The 16,144-nt window shown below is 35.1% G+C and overlaps 3 protein-coding genes across 3 annotated transcripts; 1 reads left to right on the plus strand and 2 right to left on the minus strand.

Annotated features, from left to right (window-relative positions):
* Positions 1–115: 115 nt before the first annotated feature.
* Positions 116–7,537, minus strand: LOC111791045 (methionine aminopeptidase 2B-like). Its single transcript, XM_023672227.1, has 12 exons — positions 7,390–7,537; positions 7,141–7,296; positions 5,540–5,576; positions 5,322–5,429; positions 3,942–4,041; positions 3,699–3,844; positions 3,532–3,623; positions 3,346–3,440; positions 1,865–1,961; positions 1,430–1,573; positions 1,126–1,343; positions 116–458 (listed from the first exon to the last, which is right to left on the minus strand). The coding sequence occupies exons 2-12, from the start codon at positions 7,265–7,267 to the stop codon at positions 348–350; spliced, it is 1,275 nt and encodes a 424-aa protein (XP_023527995.1). The 5' UTR covers positions 7,268–7,296; positions 7,390–7,537; the 3' UTR covers positions 116–347.
* A 2,559-nt stretch (positions 7,538–10,096) lies between these two features.
* Positions 10,097–11,318, plus strand: LOC111791812. The gene is made up of 2 exons (XM_023673295.1): positions 10,097–10,372; positions 11,095–11,318. Exons 1-2 carry the CDS (start codon positions 10,132–10,134, stop codon positions 11,316–11,318), a joined length of 465 nt encoding a protein of 154 aa, XP_023529063.1. The 5' UTR covers positions 10,097–10,131.
* A 95-nt stretch (positions 11,319–11,413) lies between these two features.
* On the minus strand, positions 11,414–14,198 carry LOC111791048 (probable indole-3-pyruvate monooxygenase YUCCA10). Its single transcript, XM_023672230.1, has 4 exons — positions 13,501–14,198; positions 12,263–12,496; positions 11,863–11,988; positions 11,414–11,727 (listed from the first exon to the last, which is right to left on the minus strand). The coding sequence occupies exons 1-4, from the start codon at positions 14,110–14,112 to the stop codon at positions 11,551–11,553; spliced, it is 1,149 nt and encodes a 382-aa protein (XP_023527998.1). The 5' UTR covers positions 14,113–14,198; the 3' UTR covers positions 11,414–11,550.
* Between the last annotated feature and the right edge of the window lie 1,946 nt (positions 14,199–16,144).

Below are 16,144 nucleotides of genomic sequence, written 5' to 3' on the forward strand. Positions count from 1 at the left end.
AATACATTAGTTTAACTCAAACTCCGAAAAAATTAGCCTCTAATCATAGATAAAGAGAAAAGGAACCAACTAGAAAAATTAAAAAGTATGATTACATGCATAATTGGTCTATAACTTAACAAAAATAAATATTGTTCATTCAAAAAAGGTGCAACTTAAAATGGTCTGTAATAATGTAAGAAGGCTCATACACTCGAGAGTAGCACTGAATAACACTTAATAATTGACCATTTATGTATAGATGATATAGCCTTTAAAGTGTAGAGAGGAAGACTCCATTTCAAACATATTGCACGGTCTTGGAAGCCATTGTTATATCAGAAGCTTCAGATTAGCACTAAGCATTATCAATAGTCTTCTCCTCTGGATATCACTTCCTTGCAGGTTGGCCTCAGTAAAATGGTATGCTCAAACTGAGAAACATAGCTCCCCTTGTTATCACATAATGGTGGGTAGGCCTGTCCAGAATTATTAACGAAACATCAATTTTGCTAAAAGCACCCGAAACACACCCGCCATCAAAATCAAAATCATATCAAAGAAGTAAGGAATACTATCTCCATTAGTATGAGGCATTTTGGAAAAAGGAGCCGATGCTCAAAGTGAACAATATCATACCATTGTGGAGAGTCGAGGTTCCTAACATGGTATCAAAGTCGTACCTTTAACTTAGTCAAAAATGACTCAAGTGTCGAACAAATGGCGTACTTTGTTCGAGGGCTCCAAAAAAGGAGTCAAGTCTCGATTAAGAGAAGGCTATTTGAGGACTCCATAGGCCTCTGGAGAGGCTCTATGGTGTACTTTGTTTGAGGGGAAGATTGTTGAGTTTAGGAATATATCTCCATTGGTATGAGGTCTTTTGGGGAAACAAAAAACAACTCAAAGTGGACAATAACATACCATTGTCGAGAGTCGAGGTTCCTAACAGTGAGTTGGTGCACACTAACTAGACTTAAACTTTCCTCTTTATGAAAAGTGAAACAAGAAAATTACAAGCTGATTTACACCAATTCATCTCTTAATATCATGTCAAAGATATAAAGCTAATAAGGGTAGAAGAGGAACCAATTCATCTCTTAATATCATGTCAAAGATATAAAGCTAATAAGGGTAGAAGAGGAGCACCTGAACGATGCCGGAATCACACAAATTCTTTAATGCCATAAGATACTTAGTCTCCCCGAGGCGATCCAAATATCGTCTGCAGAATGCCAACGTCGAGAAGTTATTGTTAATGGTCGCCAACAGTTGCTTGGCTCTTGGCAACCTCAGTGGAACATGGCCAACGTCAAAGTTCTTCATGTAGTGGCTACATTCAAGATCTTCTCTAACGTATCCTTTCCCTGGATAAAACGTAGATGATCCGCAGTATCAACAAGAGCAATCTGTAATACATATCAATTACTTCCAAACTTGCATAAATTCTTACCAGTTGATCCAAAAGTTTCAATTGCAAAGAATTCACCCTCTTCCATTTTGGTTTGCTCCCCTCCTTTCACAATAGGAACGGATTTACCCGCATGGATCTGGTAACGACCAATGCTATGTCCATTCAAGTTTCGAATGCTTTTGACTGAAAACGGAAAAAGGTTGTTCATTAAAATCTATTCTAAAATGCACAAATTCACTAACTAACATGCTTTAATGATGTAGGAGAGGCGTCATAAGATAAAGACCAAAATGTTCAAAGCTGCCGAGTAAGAAGATGGGACGGATTTTGGAATATTCGAGATTCAACGCTCTTTGTATAGCCTATCGTCAGGTACTTTGAAGTTGATTTCCCAATTCGTTATCACTATGGATTAGTTTTTTGCCTTTTATATTTATGAGTGTTCGGGCTAACTTGACAAATGAAATACAATACCTTGATACACCTTTCCATTAATTTCGACCTCGTATGACTCCATGACCTCCTGGATTGCAGCACCAACATCACAAAGTCGTACGTCGATTCCAGACTCCTAAAAGAGTAATCGAGATTATTAGCAGGGGATTCGAGCAACCACCAAATTCATTTGAAATATCAATAAATCGAAGTCTAGTGCTTTTTTAATGCAATCTTTAAGCGAATAAACAAACTTAGAATAAGTATAATCTATCGAACTTTTTTCATAGTTGGATTGCATTCTTTGATAGTAACTTGATAAATAGTTGTTTTAACTGCAAATATTTTCATCCAATGTGGCTTTTTGAAATTCAGTAAAAGGAAGAATGAATAAAACTTTCATTAAGATTAATTTTTTAGCGAGCAAGAGAGAGAGATAACACCAAGACACCAAAGAAGGTTTGAGATCCCACACATCGGTTGGGGAGGAGAACGAAACATTATTTATAAGGGTGTGGAAACCTCCCTCTAGCAGACACATTTTAAAAACCTTGAGGGAAAGCCCAAAGAGGACAATATCTACTAGCGGCGGGCTTGGGTTGTTACAAATGGTATCAGAGCCAGACACCAGGCGGTGTGCTAGTGAGGACACTAGGCTCGAAGGTGGGTGGATTATGAGATCCCACATCGATTGGAGAGAGGAACAAGTACCAGCGAGGACGTTGGACCCCGAAGGTGGGTGGGATTGTGAGATCCCACATTGATTGGAGAGGGGAATGAATGTCAGCGAGGACGTTGAACCCCGAAGGGGGTGGATTGTGAGATCCCACATTGGTTGGGGAGGAGAACGAAGCATTCTTTATAAAAGTGTAGAAACCTCCCCCTAGCAGACGCGTTTTAAAAACCTTGAAGGGAAGCCCGAAAGGGACAATATTTGCTAGTGGTGGGCAGAGGCTATTACTAAAGGTGTCTAAATATTTACCAGCTACCACCCCCTCAGTTTGTTGCCTCTGTCTGAGAAATGAAGAGGCACTCGACCATCTCTTCCTTCATTGTCCAACTAACTGCTGTAAACAGTTGGTCGGTCCTATTCAAGGAGTTCGGTGTTGCCTCATATCTTCCTAAAAGGATTGATGGTTGCCTCTTGGAAGTGTTCAATGGCCAGTTTTAAAAGAAAACGGGGAAATTTTATGGCGTTGTGTCACTCGAGCCCTTTCGTGGAACCTTTGGACAGACAGAAATCTAAGAAACTTTGAACATGAGCTTTCTTCTTTTGCTTCTCTTTGAGTTAATATTCTCAATAGTGCTTCTTGATGATGCACAAAACACTCAATATCTATTGTAGTTATAGCCTATTCATGATTATAACAATTGGAAGATCTTCCTATACTAGTCCTTTGGGAAGGGGTTCCCTCAACCCCTTTTCTTAGGTTGTTTATTTGGCTTTTGAGTGAATATAAATATCTCACAACTTCTATAAAAAAAATAAATAAATAAGAAAAACATTTATCAAATCCTACCTTGATGCCAGTGTTCGTTGCTTCACGTGAGGCTTCGAGTAGTGGATCGAACATAGGATTGAATGCAACTGTAAATGCACAATCAATTATGCATCCTGCACTCACCAATAAACCAGTTTCAATGACTCCTGGAATATGATATTATCCACAAGATACACAGCAAAGTCACTGAAACACAATATTTACCATCAATATGTGTTCCAAAATCCAATTTCATGACATCATCGTACTGAAGCACGGTCTTATCTCCGGTATTCGGAGTCCAATGAGCAGCAACCCTGAAAGAAAAGAATCCCAGACCATCAATAAATACTCGAGAAAAAATATATTCGATTCCACGTCTTTAATATTACCAGTTCAAAGAACATCCTGTAGGAAATGCTATGCCTGCTTGCAAGCCATTCTCGGATATTAGCTTTCGAACCGTGTCTTCTAATGTCTCACATAGGTCAGTCATTAACATCCCTGGCTTCACTATGCTTCTTATGTATTTTCTTACCTAATAGCAATGAGAGGGACAAAAAAGGTTAGCTAATTCTAAAGCATTGCAGATCCTCTCGATTTACATGAACACTAATATGATCCCGTTACATTACCTGACGATGAACTTCAGCTGCTCGTCGAACAGAATTGTACATTGGCTTTTCAAGGCGCTCCAACTCCCTCTTCTCTTCAGATGTAGTCCTCCACAGGTTACTGATGTAGATAACAAAGAAAATAGAGTCAGATATCGATGACTTCGATAAAGAATCTGCATAGCTACATTTAAGTTTCCAGACACTACAAGGTTTTGATGAATATCCCTTTTAACTTTTGTATCGTATCGTGGCATAATGGAGAACTTTTAGAATTCTCCATTATCCTGTTCATGAATGGTTGGACAACCAATCCCCTCTTGTTCTGTAACTCAATAAAGTACACAAGGGCGAACTTTTTTTTAGTAAGAAACCGAGCATTCATTGTGAAAAAATGAAAGAATGTATAAGGACATACAAACTAAGCCCACAAAATGAGTCCTCAACTACAGGAAACGACTTTAATCCAAAAGAATACAACCAAGTTGATAATTAAAAAACCAATTAACGGATGCCCATAACGACGCATGAAATCTCACCACCTCCAAAGACTCCTCTACCCCTCTAAAAATTCTACTATTCCTCTTTAGCCACATTCCCCTCAAGATGGCAAAACAAAAGGCATGCCATAAACCTCTCCTTATCTCAAAAATGAGGGTTCACCAGTATTTTCTCAATCAAAGAGTGACCGACCCAATTACGCACCACAGTAACTCTAAACAAACTAAAGCATTGATTTCAGAGGGAGTAGACAAACAAGCATTCCCGCGATAGATAATCTCGATCCTCCATTGCAGCCACAAAACTAAGGGAGAATGTCATTGGATTCAATCACGGGTGTTTACGCTCCCATGTAAAACTTTCCAAACAAAGAGGACTTTACAAACTAGGGGAAAATGCAACCTAAGGCAATAGTTGTGAGATCCCACATCAGTTGGGGAGGAGAACGAAACATTCTTTATAAAGGCGAGGAAACCTCTCCCTAAAAAACACGTTTTAAAAACCTTGAGGAGAAACCCGAAAGGGAAAGCCTAAAGAGGACAATATCTGCTTGCGGTGAGCTTGGATTGTTACAATAGCAGTCCTGGACTTTTACTGAACTCTTTCAACTCACCACCAAGAGTCCACTCATAAGGGTGCAATCATACATAATATTTCTATGCCACGAGACATTTGATTCTTTGGAGAATTTCAACAGCGATTTTGCCAACAATTCCTCATTTCATAATCACAGTCTACTAAGCCCATCCTGCAATATTTTCCATTCAATTTGAAAGATGACTTACAAGTTACAAGGGTATCTATTCAACATATTGCTCACGAAACAATATACGTTTTGAACGATAATATTTGACAAGAAAATTATTATCGTGCAGAATTAAAACCAAGCCTTATACTCACTCATCCTTGTACTGTTGAATTTCACCCTCTGGAAAATCCCCAGACGGGAAAAGATCGACGACAGGAATAGATGGTGGATCCGTCTGTTGAGGTGTCTCTTTCTTTTTCCTATTCATGAAAGAAAAATATTAAATATGAAGACGGCCTTGCAATCCCAAGACATAGGGGAACGCATATGCACACAAGAAGCAGTTCAACTAAAAATAAATGATTCTCACTTGCTTTTATTTTTCTTCTTCTTTTTCTTTGACCCTTCTGCAAAATGAGGGAAAATATCAGCTTAGTACTAAAATCAGTAAAACCATCTATAAAATGGAATTAAAAATCTCCATTAATGTCTAACCTAATAATAAAATTACTTTTCAATACTTCCAATCAAAAAGTTATTAATTACGAAAAATATTACAAGCGGAGCGCAGAAGAGTACAAGTAAAACTTCGATTTTTTAAAATTTACAAATCTACTATACACAAAATCAAAAGTTTAAGGACTTATTAGGCACTTTCGAAAGTTTAAGAATCAAATAAACACAAATCTCGAAGTATAGAGACTAAATATGGATATAACCTACTTCATGAACAAAAAAGCCAACCAAGAAAAACTACAAAAAGGAGTGCAGCGTTTGGTGGTTCGAATAGCAATTACATGCGCCAACTCCAACTCCGAACATCTGCCTTCAACCATCAATCCAAAAAAGTTCCCCTGCTCCATTCTAACCAAATATTCCACAACATAGTGAGAGGGAAAAAGGCAAACAGACAAGCAACTCACTCCGTGTTTACCTCAAAATAGAGAATTAATGATAAAATGTCCATCATCATCGCAAAAAACATATCAAAAGTATGCGAGAAGTGAGACCCCAGACGTTGATACCCATTAGCAGAAGGAAAAGGCTACAACGGTGATTTAAATATTTCAAAACATAAATTAGAAAGACTACACCAAGGACAAAAGAAAAATCTCACCTGAGTAACGTTTATGGTGTTAATCTTCCCTACAACCAACAAGGTACAAAAAGAACCAAATTTTCTTTGAAATTTTCAACTTTGGAGAAAAAAATATGGAGAGATAGAGAGTGATAAATTAAACTGGACTTTCACTTGAAAGGAACAATAAATAAAAAACGACCAATGTACATGAATTAAAAGGTCGACCCATAATTCGAACTAAGAAAGGGAGCTTATATTTCAATCTATCAACCAAAAAGGCCTTTACCAAAACAAAAATCGAAAGAGGAGGACGAATTGCCCGTCGACTAAATGATCGACGATATTGGGGAGTTCTGGGGACTTGGCTCTGGTGGAAAATCCCTTCTTTCCACCAGAGCCAAGTCCCACCAGCAACAGGATATCACTCATATTAACTCACAACAGCAAAACACTGAGCTACAAAGCATCAATATACAAAAGAAACTTCTCAAACCATTTAGCTATGCGACCCAAATTTCTAAGCCTCAAAATTCCTATTCCCAGCATGCCTAAAAGCCTCAAGCTAGGTCATTTAAAAGATATCTTAAATTCCTTAACACAAGAAAATTAGCCAAAGTACTTGCTATCAAGCATAATGAAGTATTGTCATAAGCAAACAACAAATAAAAAAGATGATGAACTCAACTCTAAATTGAACATGAAGGAACTGCAACAACTGATTGGACCTAATCTGAAGCTAATCAATCCAAAAGATATGAAACCTTCAAATTTTCTTAGGGAATTTCATTATATCTATTTGGAACCCTAATAAGGGTTTTCCCACGATTCTCTGTATTCATTCAACAATCAGAATCAAACGAGAATCCAGCTATGAAAACAAAACAATTCACCTTTCACATCATCTCCGTCCTTTTGCGACGCCGGAGCAAGTTCGACGGAATCCTGTTCATTCCCATTACTGGGTTCTGAAGCCCCATCTTCATGAACAGGAACTTCTTTGTGATTTTCGTCAGCCATAGTTAGAAAAACCTTAGCGGCGGCGATTGCTATCAACCAGAGGAATAATAGTATCAACAAAACAAAAGAAGGGAATGTAAATCAAAAGAAACATAGAAAAACGTGAAGCAGTAACAACTTACGGATTTTTTCTCCTTTGGCTTGAACGATGAAAAAGAGGAAAGTTGTGAATGAAAGAACCCTATTGCGCCGGGAAAATAAGAGTTGAAAATTGGTGGGTTCTTACCAAAATTTGGTTTTGTTTAAGGCTTAAACCCTTTTGTGACGAGGGGGACATATATAGTCTATTGACATGTGCGAGCCTTGGCCCTTGGGTTGGATCCTCTACCTCAAACCACTTAAACTTGAACATCTCAAAATCAAATCTTTTCGATCATCCTCTTTTGAGTTAGCTATTTTGCTTTTTTTTTTTAAATGTTTTTTTGGTTTTGATTTGTTGTTTGTTCTTTGTGGTTTTGATTTCATTGATATGGTTATCTGTTAAGGTTGCGATTTGTTTCGTACTTTGTTAGATTTGTTATGTTTTTATTTGTTTTTGTTCAGTATTAGTCAATTCTTTTGATCTTGTGTTGTATTTGTTCCATTTGTGGTTCTTTTTTTAATGTAGGTTTTGATATATCTTTTGTATGGAAGGAGGACACGCGTCAGACTGTAAGATATGTAACGTGTCACAACCCAACCATGGTTGTGCCCCCAAGTATGTCATTGAGGACGATGACTAGTACGATTGGCAAAGACAAATCTCGCCTAAGGTCCGACGGAAGCCATAAAGTCGCCGCGAAAAATATATATAGGGCTTAATTTCGCTCAAGGATGGTCATGAGCATGTCAAGATCATGATGCCGCACGGTAAGAAAATGTAGGACCGTAACACAACGCGCCACGACATTAGCAGCTGACTTGATCCAACATGCAAATGTAGTCCAACCTGATAACCTGCATGCGACCCAAACCGCCCACCTGACCCAATTTGGTTATGTAGCTCCTCTCCCCACCGTGCCATGCGTCGTGCAATAGGTCCGCTACGCTACCTAGACAGACATGGCTACTCATGTGTGTAGCCGCGCTTATTCTTCCCCCTTTGCTGGTATGTTTATAGGTTATGAAATTTGTGTTTGGGTGATTGATAAAAATATCTCTCCAATAAGTGTGCATGAATTTTTAAAATATGTTTCTAATGCTTTAGGTGAGTTAAAGCTTCATCCGTTTAATGTTTAAAGTAGTAATATCAAAAGTATATTCGCAATATCAAAAGTATATTCGCAGTGTATCAATATTCATTTAAAATGAAAAGTAAATTGTGATCAAGTCAAAGATCCCAACATATCTCTCCCGCTGACCTATTATCGGGCTCGACAACAATATCATATAAAATAAGTACTAATATAGTAGTCTACTTCAATTAAGACTCGCTACCTGTGTTAAACTCGACACCACTTCATATTTGATATCAACACAAACACTATAGCATATTGTACAAAGTAGCACACCCGGGCAAAATCTCTATTTTGCAGGTCTCTCGTGTCGTTTATCGCTAAGTCAACTCGGCACATCAACCGCTTAGTTAATTAATACTAACTAAAAAAAAAAAAAAAAAACCTTTTAATTATAAAATGGTGTCGCCAATAATAGATTAAATTTAAAAGAAAAATAAATATACAAAAGAGTTGATTGATTGGATGGAATAGCCATTTATGTACGGATTTCAATTTGTACTTGATTTTGACTTTTGATAACTTCAAATCCGCTTGTTTGATTATTTAAAATGGAGATCCTCTCGCTGGATACGGCGTCGTGTCGTTCAAAAAATAGAATTTTAACAATTTACTAATTTTTAAATAGAAGAATCTAATAATATTAATTTATATTGTTTCACTTTAATCCTAAGTTTGTTAGATATTAGTTGCATTTGTTTGAAATAATGTTTGAAATAATGTTTGAAATAATGGCATTTTTTATTGTTCAAAAAATAAAAATAATTATTGGCTTTGTTTATTAAAAATGGTCGTCATAGTTGAAACCAATAATTGACTAAAAATCATTAAAAAATAAAAAATAAATAAATAAAATGCATTATAAAATGGAATAATAATTGTAGACATGACCCTTGCCCTTTTGTTTACATGACCCAACCCTATCTTTTAATATTACTAATTATAAATTCAACCTCACACCAAGCTTATAAAAACATTATAATATAAACTATGCAAAATATTTATTTTTCATATTAACGTTCACAACTCAATTCAATCTAATCCAAATAAGTTCATAACAATACCCCAACGGTAAATTATGAATTGGATTTCTCTAGAAGACGCGTTTTAAAGCGGGAAGCCCGAAATGAAAAGCTCAAAGAGGACAATATCTGCTAGCGGTGGGCGTGGGCCGTTACAATTGAACCAACCCAGTTCATAAAATTATTTGAATTGATTGGTTCAAGTTGTTCCGGTCATTTATTCAAATTTTGTTTTTGTATGTCAGCAAAGGACGCTGGGCCCTAAAGGGGGTGGATTGTGATATCCCACGTGGTTGGGGAGGAGAATGAAACACCTTTTATAAGGGTGTGAAAATGTTTCCCTAGAAGACGCGTTTTAAAGCGGGAAGCTTGAAGTGAAAGCTCAAAGAGGACAATATCGGCTAGTGGTAGGCATGGGCGGTTACAATTGAACCAACCGAGTTCATAAAATTTGTATTTATTTGAACCCAATTTAACCCAACACAAATAAGTTCATAACTGTACTCAAATCGGGTTAGTATTTAAATAAGATAAAAGAAGACATAAAATATTGGAAGTTGTTGTGTTATAAATATTGGATGGTTGTGTTGAGTGGTTGGGAGAGGCATCATAGGTGTTGTTGAGAGGGATGAAGGGGTTAGGGTTGAGGAACAAGGAAAGGGTGGAAGGTGGTAAGAGGCTGCTAGTCAGTGTAAATGTTGTGGGAAGTTCAGGTCCATTAAGATTTGTGGCGAAGGAGGAAGATTTGGTGAGTGAAGTTATTCATGCTGCGCTCAAATCTTATGCTCGTCAAGCTCGTCTTCCTCATCTTGGCACTCATGCTTCCAACTTTCTTCTCTATTCTTCTAATTCTGAGGACCCATATGCCTGTACTTTCTGCTACCCTTTCTCTAATATTCTTTCCTTTTTTATTGTTTATTTCCATCTTTAAATTTGGGTTAAAATCTCGTTTTGGTTTTGGTTTTCGTATTCCGACTGTATGGAGACTAGAATAAAATGAAGCTTAAGCTCGGAAGGAAAGAAGAAAGACGAGTGAACCCAAAAAATATTTCTAAATAACAAATCATTACTAGAGATGTTTATGGGTCGGGGAGGGGAAGACTTCTCCGCCATCTTAAGTAGTTTTTTAATATAGCCAAAAAAATGTGTGTATATAGATACGTGTGTGTGTGATGAAAATATATTTATATTAGGTAGGGTAGGGACGAGTGCTCCATTTATCGAAGGGAAAAAAAGAAATTCTTCACTCTCTCTTTATTCTCCGTCTAAACGAGGAATCTCCCTCTCATTTGGGACCGATCTCTACAAGTCAAATAAGCATCTCTACATTTAACCTACGAGACCCAAGTCCCTCGAGAATCTACTCCATATCATGCCAAAAATTTCCGTTTAAAAAGAGAATAAAAGGGGTGGAGAGATTTTTTTTCCTGTTAGCTCCCGTGTGTCCACCCCTAATACTTGACCCGTACAACATCGCTTCAAACAATCTACTTTATGATCTTTATGATATCAAAACATACACAACAAAGTTTGATGTGTAGCTACACAAGTATTACTCAATGATATGGTTTGGGTTCATGTTTTGTGGCAGCTCTTAATCCAATGGAAACCATAGGATCAAAGCAAGCAAGAAACTTTGTGCTATGCAAGAAGGCAGCCACAGCATCCCCATTGCCAGCTGATCAAAACATGAAAAAGCTAATGACACTAAAGGAAAGCCATGGCTGGAAGGCTTGGATTAACAAGTCCTTAAGTTCATATATCTCTTACTATATTGTATCATTGAACAAGGTAATTTTAAACAACGTTCGTTAAACCGCCCTCACAACACATACATAATCTAAGCGTTCTTAAACCTACACAATGCTCTTATTTAAACCGTAAAGAAAATCAAAGGAGAAGTCTTCACATAAAGGAATTCATAACTTATTCATGATTAAGATCGATTCACACGTAACATATTAAATATTTCATGGCGCAATCCAATATATATGTATATTTTTTTTATATATATTTGGTTAACTAAGATCCACCATTTCTTCTTCTTCTATCCACCCTTGTAGATCTGAGATGCGATACCTTTAGCAACGTTTTGTGCATCAAAATTCAATCCATGTAGCCCTCTCCTTGATAGTCCTACACAATATAACCCATTCTTTCCCTTCCAATGGTTAGGGTAGCTAGGTTTCGGTAGTCCATCCTCGTTCAAAAGATACTCATCTCCCTGCATCGATATCATTTATGTTATTGGATTTCATTTCTTAAAAAAAGAAAAAAACTTTAAAATTTATGTCTATTTAGAATATGAACTCAAAAAAAAAATGTCTAATAGATCTCTAAACTTAATGTCTGTTCATACCTTCAACCACAAATTTGTTGACCTTTTGAAGCCAGTGCAGAATATTATACAGTCGAATGGGTAATATTTTCCATTTTTAAATAATATATTATTGCCATTTATGCTTGAGATTTCTGTAGGCAAGACCTGCAAAATTAGGAAGGAAATAAAAAGTTAATATAATAAATTCATTTTCTATGAAGGTTAATAAAATAAATCAATGTTGGGGCGGGAGTGCTCCCAATCCCACCTCGGGAAACGTAAACCGTTAGTTGACCAACAGAAAGATGATTGATCGTTAATTTACAGACTAAATTTTTGACATTTAGACGATTTTAGTAATATATTCTTCGTCCCTATTCCTGTAAGAAAAACGAGGAGAAATTTTTTCTCGAGATCTAGACGTGTTGCATAAAAGTACCTGAATTTGACCGGATTTAATTTTGTGAACGGTTCCTCGATCAATGACAGGATATTTTCCATACTTGATTTTCATGGCCATTGGGCCCTCAGCTGGTTTGATGATTCCATATTTAGTGGGGTTTCCATAAACTAGTTTGCTCGCCATTATCATTAACCAATCCACACACCCAACTGAAAAATACTTCAACATAATCAATCCACACTTCACCATTCCTCTCGACACCACATGAATCTGTTTCATTGTAAACACGTAAAAATAAGTTTCCACACCTTTAAAATAAATGTTTCATAATTCACCATTAGAGACCAACGTCTTTGCTACCACACCATTTAGTGTTTGGTTATGATACCATTTATAACAACCCAAACTCACCGTTAGCAGATATCGTTCTCTTTAACACATTACATATCGCCATCAACCTCACGGTTTAAGACGCGTCTATTAACAAATGGGCTAAATGTTCCAAATGGTATATTATCTTTCATTATTAAATATATTAAAACTCTTGAATTTTACCTATAAATGTATAAAACATTCCTAATTAGGTAATTTTGGAAAGAAAATGGAAATAAAAAATTGTTGCATTAAATAATAATATCAAAATATATTTGACGTGAAAGAAATGAATTTCCTTTACTAGCAACTTGAATTTTGCTTCATGAATTAAGTAACATTCAGACTAAATATTCAAAACATATATTAATAAAATAAAATAAAAATAAAAATTATTTCAATACCAAATATATTTCTATATATATATAATAATAATTTAAAAGTTTTATGTTTGGTCACCCAATCATGTGATATGTCCCATAATTAATTAAAATAAATCAATAAATGGAATAAATAAAAAATACAAAAGGTTTAAATTTATATATATATGGTATGGCCAATTTTCCAACGTGACCCATTTGTTATTATACTTAAAAATAGTAAAATTTAACAAATTTGATAATTTTAAACTATTAAGAAATCCAACATGCCATAAAAGAAATTCATTTGTATCACGAAAAATAAATAAAGCTTAAATTTGATAAATATATCTTTTATGTGTAAATATGTAAATTAATTTTTTTTTATTAAAAATAATATTCTCGATTTATTTCAGAAGGTTAAAAAAAATAAATTTTGTATAATTATTTAGTTCTTGAAAATTTAAAATTGTTTGATATAATTATAAATAAAGTAATTTTAAACCGATATTATATATATAAATAAATAAAAAAAGATATTACCGGGCTTCGAATAAGCAGGGAAGTATGGGCACCATGAAGAGCAAGATCCAAAGCGATTTCCATACCCGAATTACCCGACCCGACAACCAAAACATTCTTCCCTTCATACCCCTTCCCTGACTTAAACTCAGTGGAGTGCATAACTTCGCCGCCGAATCCCCCAATCCCCTCCACTACCGGCGTGTAAGCCTCCGCCGTCTCTCCCGTCGCCACCACCAAAAACCGACCGGAAAACTCCTCAATTTCACCGTCGTCCAAATTCCTAGCTCTGACCCGCCATTTCTTTTCCGCTGAATCGAACTCTGCCGCCTCCACATTCCGGCGATACAGCGGCTGGATTCCAAAATTCGCGGTGTAACTGTCCAAATAGTCGAGGAAATTGGCTTTGGGAACGTATTTAGGAGCGGAGGAAGGGAAGGGCATTCCGGGAAGCTGGCAAAATTTCTTTGGGAGGTGGAGGTGAAGACGGTCGTAGGAATGCTTCCTCCAGAGGGGAGCGGAACAGTCGTCTCTTTCGAGGATTATGTAAGGGATTGATGAGAGGGTTAGAGTGGCGGCGGTGGCGAGACCGGAGGGACCGGCTCCGATGATTATCACTGCAATGTCCGCCATGGAAGCTCTGGTTTTGGTTTATTGAAGGTTTACAGAGGAAGCAGGGGAATGGTGGAGGAGAAAGGAGGTTTTGAGAGATTTTTATAACACAATAATTATATGCACAAAACTATGATTAACCCAATTTAAGTATAAAATTACTAAAAATATATTTTATTAAAAAATATTACCATAATCAAATCCTAATTTCGGAGTTTCATTGAAGGATAATTTTATTAATTAATATTACCATAATCAAATACTAATTTCGGAGTTTCCATTTATAAAATATTTTTGTTTAAAGAATAATTTTATTAAAATTATGACCGTTCTTTTAAAAAAAAATTAGTTATTAATAAATTCTTGGTTTATTTGATTTTACTTAATAATTTAATTTAACGATACCTTCGTGCACGATATGATTTTTTATTTTATTTTTTAAGAATAAAAAGTTGAACATAAAGATGTTTTATACCATTTTTGTATTAATTTTCTAAAATTTTAAATTAAAAAAGGTAAAAAAAAAATTATATGCAAATTAATTTTTTAAATCAAATACCAAAAAATCTATCAATGAAAAAAACGTGTTTCATACCCATTTTTGTGTATTGATTTTCTAAAATTTTAAATAAGAAAGAATAAAAGTTTTATAAGCAAATTAATTTTTAAAATGTATTTACTAAAGAGAGGTTTCTACACTCTTGAGGGCCTAACTTTGATACAATTTGTAACAATCGAGGACCATCACCAGTGGATATTGTCTGCTTTTGTCTTTGTTCGTTTTAAAATTATGAGACTGATGATAATATGTAACGAGCCAAAACAAACAATATTTGGTAGCGGTAGGCTTGGACGATTACCATTTATCTATTTCTATTTATTGTACCGAAATATTATTAGATTTTTTCTTAAAACAAAAAAGTTTAAATCTCCTCCCAACTTTTTTATTTCAATTTGATTTTTAAACAATGAAGAAATTAGGTAATAGCATAAAAATAAATCCAAACTTTATTTTTAAGGAAAATGTAAAATACAATTTCAGTTTCCATCTCGATGAAATTCCCAATTTATTTTTGTAAAGATTGGAACAAGTAATTAGCAGTATCGAGTTTTCCACATATTTTTTTTCTATTTATTATTCTTTCAAAAAGTAGTTATTTTAACGAAACTTTTTAATATATACATTTTATTTTTTTTAATATAACTTATTAAAAAGTGTTGATTTATGTAGAAATTGAAGTTAAATCATGATGTTGTAAATTATTATTTTTGTTGATAAAATCATTTTACCAACTATGGTAAACAAACTATAAAATTAATCAACATTTTGTTATAAGGACAAAATTTGATAATATAATTTTTAAATTTAAGAAAAAAAAGGGAAATTACTCTTTTTCGACTAATAAATAATTTAATCGAACCAGCACAAAAAAGAAATGTTTCCAAATTCAAAAATATTTGTTATTACATAAATAAAAAAAATGAAAGTACCTCGTTAAATTTATTGAAACGCATCAAACTTATTGGAACTTAGAATAGAATATAAAACTTGGAAATAGAATTTAAAAAGTCTCTTTGAAGCAGGGTAGGGACAGGGCGGGAATGGGGAATAAAATTATCGTCCTCGAGCCCATTCATCTAACGGGGAGAAATCTTTCTCCACTCTCTCCCCCATTCTCCATTTAAACGAAAATCTCCGCCTCTTTCGAAATGGGTCCCACGAAACCTCGACCCAGGTTGACATCTCTAATTTTACGAGGTTCATTTTTCAACTCTATTTCTTTTTAATCTATTTACTTTCAAAATGTCCATTTGGATTACTGGAAAGATGACAATTCTGAACTTTTTCTTCTTTACCTAGTTGCTTTTTTTCCGAGGGACCACGGTCACTTTTCAAAAATATTAAGACCAAAATAGACCGAAACAAACCAAATTTTAAATTAACACTGTCAAAATCAACATTTTAAAAACATTTTAAAAGGACAAAAACTAAAAAATATAGGTACCAAAGTGGTATTTTAAATTGAAAGCTAGCTGGTATTGCAATCTTGAA

The sequence above is a fragment of the Cucurbita pepo genome, chromosome LG03, assembly GCF_002806865.2.
Source record: "Cucurbita pepo subsp. pepo cultivar mu-cu-16 chromosome LG03, ASM280686v2, whole genome shotgun sequence".
Classification (NCBI taxonomy): domain Eukaryota; kingdom Viridiplantae; phylum Streptophyta; class Magnoliopsida; order Cucurbitales; family Cucurbitaceae; genus Cucurbita; species Cucurbita pepo.

Excerpts from the sequence above, each read along its gene's own strand:
- LOC111791048 (XM_023672230.1), bottom strand. The coding sequence starts at position 14,112 with ATGGCGGACATTGCAGTGATAATCATCGGAGCCGGTCCCTCCGGTCTC. Across the intron at positions 12,497-13,500 it reads CCCTGCTTATTCGAAGCCCG|ATTCATGTGGTGTCGAGAGG; the intron begins GTAATATCTTTT and ends ACAATGAAACAG. Across the intron at positions 11,728-11,862 it reads CAACAAATTTGTGGTTGAAG|GGAGATGAGTATCTTTTGAA; the intron begins GTATGAACAGAC and ends ATATCGATGCAG.
- LOC111791812 (XM_023673295.1), top strand. The coding sequence starts at position 10,132 with ATGAAGGGGTTAGGGTTGAGGAACAAGGAAAGGGTGGAAGGTGGTAAG. Across the intron at positions 10,373-11,094 it reads TTCTGAGGACCCATATGCCT|CTCTTAATCCAATGGAAACC; the intron begins GTACTTTCTGCT and ends GTTTTGTGGCAG.
- LOC111791045 (XM_023672227.1), bottom strand. The coding sequence starts at position 7,267 with ATGGCTGACGAAAATCACAAAGAAGTTCCTGTTCATGAAGATGGGGCT. Across the intron at positions 3,845-3,941 it reads CAGCTGAAGTTCATCGTCAG|GTAAGAAAATACATAAGAAG; the intron begins GTAATGTAACGG and ends CATTGCTATTAG. Across the intron at positions 1,344-1,429 it reads TGAAACTTTTGGATCAACTG|GGAAAGGATACGTTAGAGAA; the intron begins GTAAGAATTTAT and ends CGTTTTATCCAG.